The following is a 13,295-nucleotide window of genomic DNA, read 5'->3' as shown; positions in this document are numbered from 1 at the left end:
ATAAATGATTAGCTTTTACCAGAAAGAATATATGATGCATAGTATGTATAAATACACAACATAAGAGTTGTACTCTTTCAACTGTCTGTCAGAAATAGTTATTTCTTACCCAGTATGCATCAATTAGTTTTTCTCTGTGTAATATTTAAATGTTGCTGAGCTGTATGCATTTGAGGAATCAATAATAAAGAAACAGTAGACCTGTCAATCATTGTATTTACAATTCTATATGAACCACTGCAGGTCTAAACAATTCACAATTAGAATTTACTTTTCTTATGCTGAAGTCTTGTAAAGAACTCATTAAGAAATATTTTGTTATAAACTTGATTTCTTGTATGCAAGTCAATTTAGTATTACTGTGAAATAACAAATACAATGTACAAGGATAAGATGAATCATTGTTTAAAACTGCCTTTAAAAATCCTATCTATTTGAAATCAAATATACAGTGACAGATGTCAAAACGGGCACCCTCCTTTTGTAAGCATACCTATTAACCAGACAAAATATCTTAAGCCAGGTAACTTTGCCACTTATACTGTTTCATCCATATTCATTTACATAAAAATGTTAAAAAAAAACAAAAAACCAAAAGGTAACGTCTTTTGTCTTTTTAGATCCCTTTCAACTGACAATTTTGGCTCTTTATTCAGTGTTTGTACAAAACCAATATTGCAAGTTAAATAGAATTCTAAGCAAAGAAACATAAAAGGTTAGCTAAGAGAGATTATATTTATCATCAGTATAAATCTATACCCATTAGATCACATAAATTATTCATCTGAACAGTCATATTTAAAAATAAACATGCAGAGGGAGAAAAAAAATTCTTGCTGATTATAGTATAGAAACTATAAAATGTGACAATGCAGTTTTAGGAATAAAACAGTACAACTTAGTTTTCACATTTAAATGTGTAAAGAAGAAGCATTGAGTTTTATTGAAATTTACATCACTTTTACAATACAGAACTGTTGTATTGATGTATACAAACTACATTTCCTTTTATCCATCGGTAGGGCTATTGTAGGGAAATGATTTTTATGAATGAATCTTAACCATCCTGAATAAAATGCACTGAGTTTATCGATTTTGATTGTCAGCGACTATTTACATTATGATTTGTCATTTTTCCTGTCCTGCCGTTTTATGTTCCTGTGTATTAAGTAAGGTATTCACATGTGTTTAAATTGATCAGACTTTGTGTAAACATTACATTATCGGATCAGTTGACTTTTACCTTGTCAAAAAAGCAAGGTGGGCTAGGTCTATTCAGGTGTAAATCTATTCTAACATTCATCTAAACACCAATTTAAATAAAACTTAAAGGTTCATTTACAAATTTAGGTTAGATATATTGATAAAGGCTTTGCTGAATACCTTCCAGTCTTATTATTATGAATTTTAAATCAGCTGACATGACAAATGTTTATTCTTATGTAACGGAGTAGAATTAAAGGTAGCCTTCCTATTTTAACATTATTTTGTACTTTAGATAAACAGATATTACACCTATTTATGTCTATACAAATGTAATTGTGTTTTATGACTGATGGAATGACTGGTAAATTATTATCATTCATAATACAGTCATTTAATATTTGGTGGTATTATTTTAACATTTAAAACAGTGCTCTGTACATAACCAAACACAAGTTCTCAATAATAATATGTAAATCTAGAAACCAGTATGGAGGAGTTGTGACTAATATTACCTTGTGCTTGTATGCCTGACAGGAGGGGCTGGCGGCTTCTCCCCCTCCTCAAAGTCCGACATTCTGTATGATTGTCACCCGGGATTCTGAAATTATAAAATTTGTCATGAAACCTCAAAAGTTTATTTTAGTTGAAAGTTTTATCACCATATTGATATACATCATTCAATATAAATTGACATTTCCAAAGAATGATTGACACTCCTTTGAGAGTACATGTATGATGCATTAGTATCATATCCTATATATACAGTCTTATGCAATGAGCAATTACTCTGTTATTACTGTATTATGTTATAGACACTCCCTTGACAATATAACGTAGCCAACACTCCATTTAGAAGTAAAACAAGGGATAATCAACATGTAACACTTATCTAGTTTTGAATTCCAGATTTGAAAATAACAAAAAAAATTAAAGTTTTATTTCTATCTTTTCAAAGAATCTAAATACATAAATATTTCTTTAAATGACTAACGTAAACAATACATTAGAACACATCTTAGTTAAAAGACATTGTATCATAGCTAAAAATGTATGTTCTCCATTTATGATACGTTGTAATACCATCTTCCTGGGTCATGACTTATCTTCAGATTGTAATTATATACATGTACAATTACAGTAGCAGCAATGTTCAATATAATTTTAAGTTTATTTTACATACATATTTTTTTTTCACAAATTGTTTATAAGACATGTATTGTACAATTTAATTAAACACTAATTTTTGAAAAGTATATTTTTTTTCCTTTTTTACATTCAGACATTCTGTCAGTGTCATGAAAGTAAGGCTATTGTGTGGACTTCAGAGTCCAGAGCTAAAATAAGAGTAATCTGTTCCTGGACCGTTTATCACAAGAAGTATAAGCCAATACAATTTCTCATTTAAAGATAAAATACATGTTGTATTATTATTATAAATCTTCCTGGAGTATTCCAATGCAGATAAGCAGCACTCCGATTTCTGGCAATCAAGTTATTGTTATTTCATTGATATTCTCAATTTATAATAAAATGTAAGAGTAATTCACCAAAAATATGTAGGAAATCTGCAATCTTGGTAAATACAATGTATTTGATTATACTGTATAACATTTTTGTATGAAAAAACTGGCAGATTGTCAAACTTTATTGAATCTGTATTATAACTGGGTATCAATATTCAATTAGCTGTAATACAAGGAGGTTTTTAGGAGAAAGCAACTTTGATAGATTTAAAATGTGAGCATTAAACCACTATATAACTGGATATATATAAATATCATGTTAATGGAGAAACATCATGGCTTGGCACCATACTGCTTAACAATTAATTGGTCATTCTACATAGACTGCTATTTATATTACTGTTCAATGTTTAGGTGTTCTGTGTAATTGAGCTTTACTAATTATAATGCAGTTGCTTAGAAATTTTAAGTATTTGTTTTGGAGTGGGGTAACAAATCTGAACTTCTATATATTTTTTAAATAGCATTGACAGTATTCAAAATTTAAAATGGAAATGGGGAATATGTCAAAGAGACAACAACCTGACCAAAGAACAGACAACAGTATTTTGTTATTAGCATTTAATAAACTCAACTTCTGTAGGACAACTGCCCAAAAAGATTTATCTAAATCATTTGTCCGCCAAGGGTGACTGGGGGATAGAAATATGGTCGGTCTACTCCCGACTGGCAGTAAAACAATTGCCGAAGTGGGGCGTCCAGTTGGCTTTGAGGGATGTATCAAGTTCACAGTCAGGTCCAGTCAGAATGGGGACGTTAAATTCCATTTCTCGTGTTAAGAGAGTGCCACGCTCTTTGCACGTTGGAACCCTTGCAACAACTCTTTAAGGGCCCGTTTGTGGCCTGTAGCAAGGCCAAATTTCTGTCCCTATCTAATATACCCACATTTTCCAGTGGCAGTCCAAATTTCCCCAACAATCATCCAAGATGGCCTCTTTTATGACAAGACCTACCTATTGTATTTATTGTGAACTTGTTCTCATCCTGAATATGCATGAAATGTTTGCCACTGGAAGTTAAGCAACCAACAATCAATCAATCAATAAATCATTTATTCAATTTGATACAATCAAGCACTGCTGTATACTAGAACATGTAAGGAATCCATGAAGTGTTATCGTCACCATGGGGTTTCTCAAGTCTCAATTTTAGTAATGAATAGGGCCAATTGTTTTTCTTTACTATTATTATCAGTTAAATTTCCAGTATTTATCAACAGATGAAGTGTTTACTGAAAAAGCAAAATGTAAGGGAAAAGTTGTCATGCGATGTCATCAAAATGTCATCTTTTTAAAATTAGAAAATACAATATGTTACAAGTATCTATTTCTTAAAAAATGAAGAGTAAACATGGACTTATCTCCAATTGTCCAAAATATTTGAAGAAATTAAACAAAAGCTCTGTTATTCTACTTTTGACAATGCGAATGCATGGATGCAATTTGGGTACTCCTCATTATAGAATCATTGATGGTATGGAGGACAGTTCAGACCAATTTTTCTATTATTCCATATGGATTCAAAATTAAATTGGTGAAAAGGAGCCTGTACATGTTAATTGAGTGGTTGTCACTTGTTTATGTGTTACATATTTGTTTTTTGTTTATTTTTTTACATAAATAAGGCTGTTAGTTTTCTCGTTTGAATTGTTTTACATTGTCTTATCAGGGCCTTTTATAGCTGACTATGCGGTATGGGCTTTGCTCATTGTTGAAGGCCGTACGGTGACCTATAGTTGTTAATGTCTGTGTCATTTTGGTCTTTTGTGGATAGTTGTCTCATTGGCAATCATACCACATCTTCTTTTTTATAGTAAATAATGATACATTAAAATTAACACATAATGAAAACTTTTGTCCGAAGCAAAAATAAATGTAGTTTAAAAAACTGTCAAAATATGTGCAATTTGGGTACCCTCACGTCATATATATATATTGTAACATGTTTTTACTTAATAAAAAGTTATTTTGGTTATATCATACACTGAACCAAAAGTGAAGAAAACAAATTAAATCTGTGTGCTAAAATGACAATGTCATTCCATAACCCTTCCTGTTTTTCTCAAATTGATAACAGTCAGTTGTTGGTGTGTCCATAGTCTGATTAACTAGGGATACTCTTTGTCAACCTCATGTTACTAACTTGCACACTCTGACATGTACAGCTCTCAGTAAGTATGGTAAGTACAGAGGTCTGCAGGGATACACATCATTGTTTACAGAATTCTGGGTGTTAATTGGTATGATTCAACATTATGTATGAAGATCTGAAGTCAATATTTACATTCAGTTAATAACAAGTCTAACATCCTACAATACATTTGTTTATTGTTTACACCTGATCAACTTACAGCATATATACTTAAACAATCATAAAATTATATGTACATCATAATAACATACCTATAAATAGTATAAAATTGGTCCTCTTCAAACTATATAACACAATTCTTATTTACTAAATCCCAAATATAAGAATAAATCTACAGTAAACAATCCTTAAAGTCAGACACATGAACTAGTGTACTGCACACACACACATATTTTTGTAATAAGAGTTGAGATTAAATGAGATGAGTTTTAACATTCCAGTGCAGATAGCAAGGTTACACTTGAGTGGAATATATCTCAGTACATTGATTTTACTTATAGTTAATGTATTCATAAACAATATATACACAAAATTAGTCATCTAATTGAGACGGGACCCCCTTGGTACTGATATCAAACAGTATATGATTTAGTGATGGTCAACAGCTTTTTCCCTTATGATTCATTGACCAATATTTTCCACAACAGAAGAATGCAGATTTTTGTATTCCCTATTATGTTTTTTTGACTTTGACTTTAGTGTGAGTCAGTACCTAAACAGATTATAGTGGGATTACTAATCAATGAAACTGATAAATCTCTGCTTTACTTAGTGGCAGTATTAATACAGGGTTACTTCTCAAAATTCTCAATCTATCTTAAAGCTGATGTACAAATCTGACAGTTGTTTTGTAACATAAGAATAAAAGATAATTTGGGGTATGTGTCAATGAGACAGTAACCTAACAACACAAAATTGTCTACAGATCAACATAGGGTGTTTAACAGTACACATCCATCTCTAATCCGAAAGTCTGGACAAGTTGTAAATCAATTTCACTTACAATAAAAGGTAGATGATACAATGGAGCAACAAAAAACTAAAAAGTCCAGACGAAAATAATTCAATGTCAAAATGAGCAACATGTCTAATTGATTTATGTTTGATGCAGATATATTTCATAACAGTCAACAAAATCATGATCATGAAGAGATGTCTTCAATCATGCAGAAAATGCAATTCTAAGAATGTTTATCTAGGCAGAAAATTTCTGTTTTCAAATATTTCAATAAATTTCCCATCCTGGCACTTATTAGCATTATTGAATGCAGTTCTATAGAACACAAAATCCATTATTTTTATGGGCAGTAAAATTATGTAATAATTGATTGTTATGTTTCTTAACCATTCCATTTTAATTTATTTATTACACATTTATTTGCAAATAAATCATTTGGCATGCATGATTTTCTTCTTTTTTTTTGGGGGGGGGGGGGGGGGGGGAGTGACAAACTGCATGATATTCTACATGGGTTTCTATGTCCTAATGAGTCATTCAATGTTGGTGTGGTGGTGGTCTTTTACTGGACCACCCCATTCTAAGTCTAAGAAGATGTTTGGTCCAGTAAAACCACAGTATTTATATATAGTTATAAACTTGACTTTTAACTGAGAGTTTTTAAAATGTTGTTCTAGAAAACATACCATTTTCAAATAGAACAATATGTACTAGTTGAAGAAAATCATAAAAATTCAGACACAAGAACGCATAACTACATAATATTGCCAAATCAAGACTAACAGCATATTTCATCTAGGGTCAAGGTCAGACTGTGAGTCAGTCAGTATTTCAATCAATGTACTTAAAGAAAATTTCAAAGTCTACATGTACATAATATATTTGACTGGTTAAAACCAGTTGGAAACATGAAAGTTCCATGTCCAAAGTGACCAGTTGCATGCCATTGTGGAATGTTCAGAGTGTTCTGATTTGGGATTTTACTTAGATTTTTACTTAACTTATATTTCATTTGTTGAATATCACTAGGAACTATTGGAAAAGGATGATGTATGATGAGACTGAGTCACAGAAGGAAAACCCAGCCACACAGCTGTCATTATCCATCGGATTACAAAGACAGCCAGACATCTTTATATACAGGACTAAATCTAATCAGCAGTCAATTCTCCTTGTGCATATGGTTTTGCAAAAATAATGAAATAAAATGAATACACATTCTTTTGTATTTCTGATTCGACACACAAGGGGCCATGACAATGTGTTGGTTTAAGCCTAATGTTGGAATACTCAGGTGTAGGATTAGGCAGGTTGCACTGTATTAAAAGGTCCAATATACCTCAACTAGAAGAAAAATAACTTATAACTATTTAAAACAGAATAAAATTCTTTGCTGAGCACACCCTGATATGACAGCAGAGGTTGAACCCTGAACAGTTGGGGGCAAATTTGGACTTCTTTTTCAAGCTTGATACTGTCTGAATTTGGATTGTGATAAAAAAAAATTGTCATATTAAAGGTTTCTGACACAAAACAAATCTGGTAAAAAAAAAAAAAAATCAATTGCACAATAATGTGCAATTAAAGATTTCTTCTGGAAACTTTTGAAACTTTTTTTTTTTAATTTTGGAGAAAAAAAATATAAACCTCTTAAAATAATTTGCCAAAAAAAATCCGCCCTTCGGAGCAATGACCCCAAACCCAATCCCAGTCTCCCCTTTGTAGTATGGATTCTTGGAGTTCAACTTTTGAGATCCATATACAAGTAATCATTGACCTGGGAACAGAAAAAATGCTTGTTTTTACCCTTTTTTTTTACCCTAGAATTCTAACATGTATTGGGCAATTACCCCCAAAATCTAACTCAGCCTCTCCTTTGTGATAAGGAACCTTGTGGTACAAGGTCAGAGAGATTCATACACTTACACACAAGTTATTGTCCCAGAAACTACAAGAATAAAATTGAGAATGGAAATGGGGAATGTGTCAAAGAGACAACAACCCGACCGTAGAAATAAACTACAGCAGAAGGTCACCAGCAGGTCAATGATTGTTTTTGGCCACTTAATCATAACTGTTGGTACCATAATCCCAAAAATCAATCCAAACCTTCCTTTTGTGGCTTTGAATGTCCTCATGACATTTCATATAGATCCATTCACTAAAACTAAAGTTATTGTCCAGAAACCAAACGTGTCTTTGGACTACGACGACGCAGATAACATCATTCCATTATAGGAACCCCCAAAAAGTATTTGCAGTCATATAAAAACATGTCAATAAGATTTGAATTAAAACAAAGTTTATAGAATGCATGAACTTCCTATTATGTTTTTACAGATGTTTTAATGTATCAATGATCCAGTAATGTTTGAGTTTACAACAGATGCTTGATGTTTATATGCATTTTGTGGATAGACTGGTGCCATCTGGTACAAACACTGACAAGGGCAAACAACATACCCTCATATTACTGTAAACAAACATATATTTTCATGACTATAGTGAGTAGAAAATTTAACATGAATATATATTGTCATTTAATAATATTGTATAATAGAACCTCAATCATAATGATATATAAGGAATAATTGATGCCTAAAAACTAGACTTTTAAAACCCTGTTGTAATTGAGTTAATTCTAAAAATGCTTTTATAATTCTAAAATTAGTATATCAAAATAATAAAAAAAATACCAGGTTGTTCCTATAAAATATGCCATTATTTAATGCTATTCCATGTTCTTTACACATAAACCTTAACATTTGTTTAAACTAAGAACTTCTTTTGCACGTCCTTATCAGACCGGTAATCCAACAACTTATTGAATCCTAAATACAATTCTAAGCAATCATACTTTAAAATAAATTCCTGTGAATTATCCAGTCAAACTTAGAAGATGAAACATCTATGTAAACAAACATGAAGAGTTACATCTGATAGTATGTATAGGCTCACATTTCTTTATCACTCTTTTACAAACTAATTAAACAACCTACCTCTAATCAAATTATAAACTAGTTAAACATCCCAACTCATTAATAAATTCAATATATACATATGATTGTACAGTCCACAGTGATTGTAATACACAGGTAATGGTACAGGTGGTCATTGTTTACAGTGTAATAATACTGTGCAGTGTATGAGTCATCTTATTGATGAGCTTTATGTTATCAAGAATTGATCTTTCAGGAATCTGTAAGGCCAATAAATCATAATTCTTTGTTTGTCTCAGGAATCAGTAAGGCCAATAACTCACAATTCTTTGTTTCTCTCAGCAAACTGTAAGGCCAGTAACTCATAATTCATTGTTTCTCTTCAGAATCTGTGAGGCCAATAACTCATAATTCTTTGTTTCTCTCAGGAATCTGTGAGGTCAATAACTCATAATGTTTTGTTTCTCTTAGGAATCTGTGAAGCCAATAACTCATTATTCTTTATTTCTCTCAGAATTCTGTAAGGCCAGTACCTCATAATTCTTTGTTTCGCTCTGAAATCTGTAAGGCCAATAACTCACAATTCTTGTTTCTCTCAGCAATCTGTAAGGCTAATAACTCATAATTCTTTGTTTCTCTCAGCAAACTGTAAGGCCAATTCTTTGTTTCTTTGTTTCTCTCAGCAAACTGTAAGGCCAATAACTCATAATTCTTTGTTTCTCTCAGCAAACTGTAAGGCCAATAACTCATAATTCTTTGTTTCTCTCAGCAAACTGTAAGGCCAATAACTCATAATTCTTTGTTTCTCTCAGCAATCTGTAAGGCCAATAACTCATAATTCTTTGTTTCTCTCAGCAAACTGTAAGGCCAATAACTCGTAATTCTTTGATTCTCTCAGCAAACTGCAGTCTTCACACTGAGTGGCAGCCCATGCTTGTAAAAATGATCTCAGGCCTGCAAAAATCATATCTACAGGCCAACAGAATCTAACTAAAAAAATTCAAAATTTGAGCTCTGAGCCTGTAGATTTAACAATGTTTAACAGTTCATCGTGAAGACTGAAACTGTAAGGCCATTACCTCACAATTCTTTGTTTATCTCAGAAATAAGCAAGACCAATAACTCACAATTCTTTGTTTCTCTCAGCAATCTGTAAGGCCAGTAACTCCCATTTCTTTGTTATCTCTAATTAGGAATCTGTAAGGCCAATAACTCGCAATTCTTTGTTTCTCTCAGCAATCCGTAAGGCCAGTACCTCACAAATATTTGTTTCTCTCAGGAATCTGTTAGGCCAATAGCTCACAATTCTTTGTTTCCCTCAGGACTCTGTAAGACCAAAAACTCCCAAATCTTTGTATCTGTAAGGCCATTTATTCACAATTCTTTGTTTTTGATTAGATAAAGTTAATAAGCAAATCTAATATATTTGCTTCTAGTATTGACCACTGTCTTGCCAACCTTGTTTTTCAACAAGTCCAACATAACCAACACAAGGGCTTACAAATTTCAGAGAACCTAAACTAGACTGCCAATATTTCCAATTTAGTGAAGAAGGCAAACTCAACATTAGGCTTTCTTAAAAGGAATTTGCATCATTCCCCACCAAAAAACAAGAAAACACATATAAGATAGCATATACCTCACTGTTCAGGTCAACAATGGAGTACGGAGCAATAGTATGGGACCCTGCATATCTACTAACATCAACGAGCATGGTAAAATAAAACAGCATACAAGATTTATAACTGAAGACTATAAATCCAGAGATGATGGGCTGGTCTCATTCTCACCAAACTGGAATTACAAGATCTACAGAATGACAGACAAAACGCTCATGTCAGAAGAGAATATTTCTGTTCAAAGCGGTTGATAGGTTCCTGCTATAGAACAAGACAAATATCTAAATGACACACATCTTAGAAGAAAAATTATTGCCAAGAAATTTGAAATTATCAGACAACAAATATTGTGGAAAAGCAAGTTAAGAACAATACTAAGTTGTTTGGATTTCCAACTGCAAAACAAAACAATATTCAAATTCATTTTTTTGTAAAAACATTGATTGAGCATGTTGAGTGGAACACATTGCCCAAAGGTTGAAACAGTGGGAAGTAGGTAGGTATTTCCTTTTTTTTTTGACAAAAAGCATGAAATGTTTTTTAGTCTCCATGCCTTTCTGATTAAAAAACCTTTTTCACATCAGGACAATAAAATAATTTGAGAAGCCAGTTATTTTTAGGGTAGGTAGGGTAAGGGCAAAGAAGCATAATCTTTTTTATGGCCTGAGTGTAATGAGCTTCAAGACTGCTCTTGCACACCATCAATAAATCCACAGCGCACTTTCTCTCTCTACCATTGGATGAAAGCAGGTATTGGTATCCACATTCAACAATATACTCGTACAGATACAGAATAATATAAGTATCAATAAAACCATCAGCTCTATGGAGCTTGAACATCCCTATGCTATTCAGAATGATATTGTTCATTGGCTTTTTTGTGGCCGGTAATGAATTGGGACATATACAAATGTAGCTGGAACCCCCCTTTTTAAAATGACTGGATCCGCCCCTGTTGTTTCAATTTCCATAAAAAATGCATGAATTGTACAAATTGATAAGGGGGGGGGGGGGGGGTCGGAAGGGTCCTCACCCCAAAATCCTGGGCTTAAAAACATCTGGAAGTCCCAAATTTGAAGAAAATTAAATCCCAACATTCCGAAATAGGAAAAAGTATTCCCGGATTGTGAAAGGATCAATCCTGAAATCCTGAGCTTAAAAACACCTGATCCTGATGTCCTAAAAGCGGTCTGCTCCCTCTCCCCTCATTAAATATTACAATGTATTACTAGGTACCAAAACATATGAATCTGAATATGTAAGTTGCAGAGGTCAGTTTGTGGTATTACTGGCAACAGGAAAGAGCTCAGGATAGAGGTGCTAGTAATAGAGTCCAATGATGTGATAGCACCAAAGTCTTAAATGAAAGTTCTCAATTGTCTTGACATACGCCAGATTGTTGGTATTCTATTCCAATCAGATATTGTTCTTTATACTAAGTAAGTAAGTAAATTTTATTTAGAGTCGGCATATATATACATAATAACAGAGAAAACATGAGCTCTGGTGAGCTCTTTAACCGACTATCACATTAAAAATCATGCAGCATCATGCAAATAATTCTACCAAATAAAACTGATAAAACATGCAAATGTTATACAAAGAATGACTTTTTATATTCCTCCGATTTGCTAGGGGGAATTTGGTGTTTTTCTTATTTAGATTTTGATATCTTAAAAAGATATCATGTGGAATATGGAAATACAATATGGTATCCGCATTTAAAGAAAGATATTAATGCTGTAGAAAAAGTGCAGATGAGAGCAACGAAATTAATTCCTGATATACGACATTTAAGCTATGAAGACAGATTAAAAGTACTTAAACTACCCTCCCTAACTCACAGAAGGCGAAGAGGTGATATGATACAAGCGTTCAAAATATTAAAAGGAATCGAAGATATATCTTATGAAAGATTTTTTACTGTCATCAGTACTAATACCCGTGGGCATAATTGGAAATTAGCAAAACCTAGATGTAACACTTCTTTTTGATTAAGACATTTCTCACAACGTATTATTAATGATTGGAATAACCTACCAGTTGAAGTTATTTCATCTAAAACTGTGGAAGCCTTTAAAATTAGTATAGACCGTCATTGGGAGTCAGTCATGTATCAGTTAGGAAATTGATGAGGACACAAATAGTTTTATATATAACTTTTAATTGTGTGAAATAATGCACCAAATCATGCAGGATTGATGATTGTATCAGTTTTTGAAAGTGTACCAAAATATGGTGGGCTAAAAAGGATAGGATCCTTCCATATGAGCCCCACAACGATCTTACAGGTATCTTACAGGTATCGTAAGAAAGCATCATGGCAAACATTAAATTAGTCTTCTAAGACAGTATTTGGACAAGGGTTATCTTTTTATAATCGTAATCATTGATAAAACAAAAGACAGGCCTCTGTATGATAATGAAAGTATTTAATGACAGTGTGATTGGATTAAGTTAATTGTATGATTACCTGAGCTTCAAATGACGACTAACACTGGCAATGTACCAGTTGAACCACTTTATTACTGTAGTCCGGAAAATAGTAACAAGTTTTTTAAGTTGACATTTCCTTTTCGTGGTTCGGTACCAGATCACGCAAAGTCCCGTAGGAAACAAGCACCTGTCCGAGATTTCAAGCTGAGTAAGAGTTACTCCTCTTTGTACATCTGTACTACTTCTTCTATCGCACGACACACGTTTTTTTGTTTATGGTATTGGTTTTTCTTACATATTAAGGGTACTATATTTTTAAATGTCGAGATGTTAGACGCAATGTAAATTAATATATTTTATAACAATCCCTAATGTCATGATTTCATGGTTCTTCCTGACAAGAATAAAGTGTACATACTACTAAATTGTCTATTATTCTTACCAGCACACTTGGTACAATTAA

General features: G+C 32.5%; 1 protein-coding gene across 4 annotated transcripts in view; it reads right to left on the bottom strand.

The window, feature by feature from the left end:
* LOC134712781 (serine/threonine-protein kinase Pak-like) overlaps nt 1–13,019 on the bottom strand; it is a 36,022-nt gene extending 23,003 nt beyond the window's left edge. For 2 of the 4 annotated variants that reach the window (XR_010106323.1, XM_063574636.1), the window contains exons 1-2: nt 12,870–13,019; nt 1,719–1,804 (exon numbers count right to left, since the gene is read on the bottom strand). Coding sequence is in view for 3 of the 4 variants with exons in the window: in XM_063574636.1 (XP_063430706.1) it covers nt 1,719–1,780 (62 nt within the window). In the remaining variant the exon portion in view is untranslated. Of the gene's footprint in view, nt 1–1,718; nt 1,805–5,131; nt 5,285–8,837; nt 9,032–12,869 lie in introns of those variants that run through there. The other 2 variants (XM_063574637.1, XM_063574638.1) reach the window with 2 other exon arrangements.
* Nucleotides 13,020–13,295: the final 276 nt, after the last annotated feature.

Source organism: Mytilus trossulus, chromosome 3, assembly GCF_036588685.1.
Source record: "Mytilus trossulus isolate FHL-02 chromosome 3, PNRI_Mtr1.1.1.hap1, whole genome shotgun sequence".
Lineage (NCBI taxonomy): Eukaryota > Metazoa > Mollusca > Bivalvia > Mytilida > Mytilidae > Mytilus > Mytilus trossulus.
This window is presented reverse-complemented; position numbering and strand designations above follow the sequence as displayed.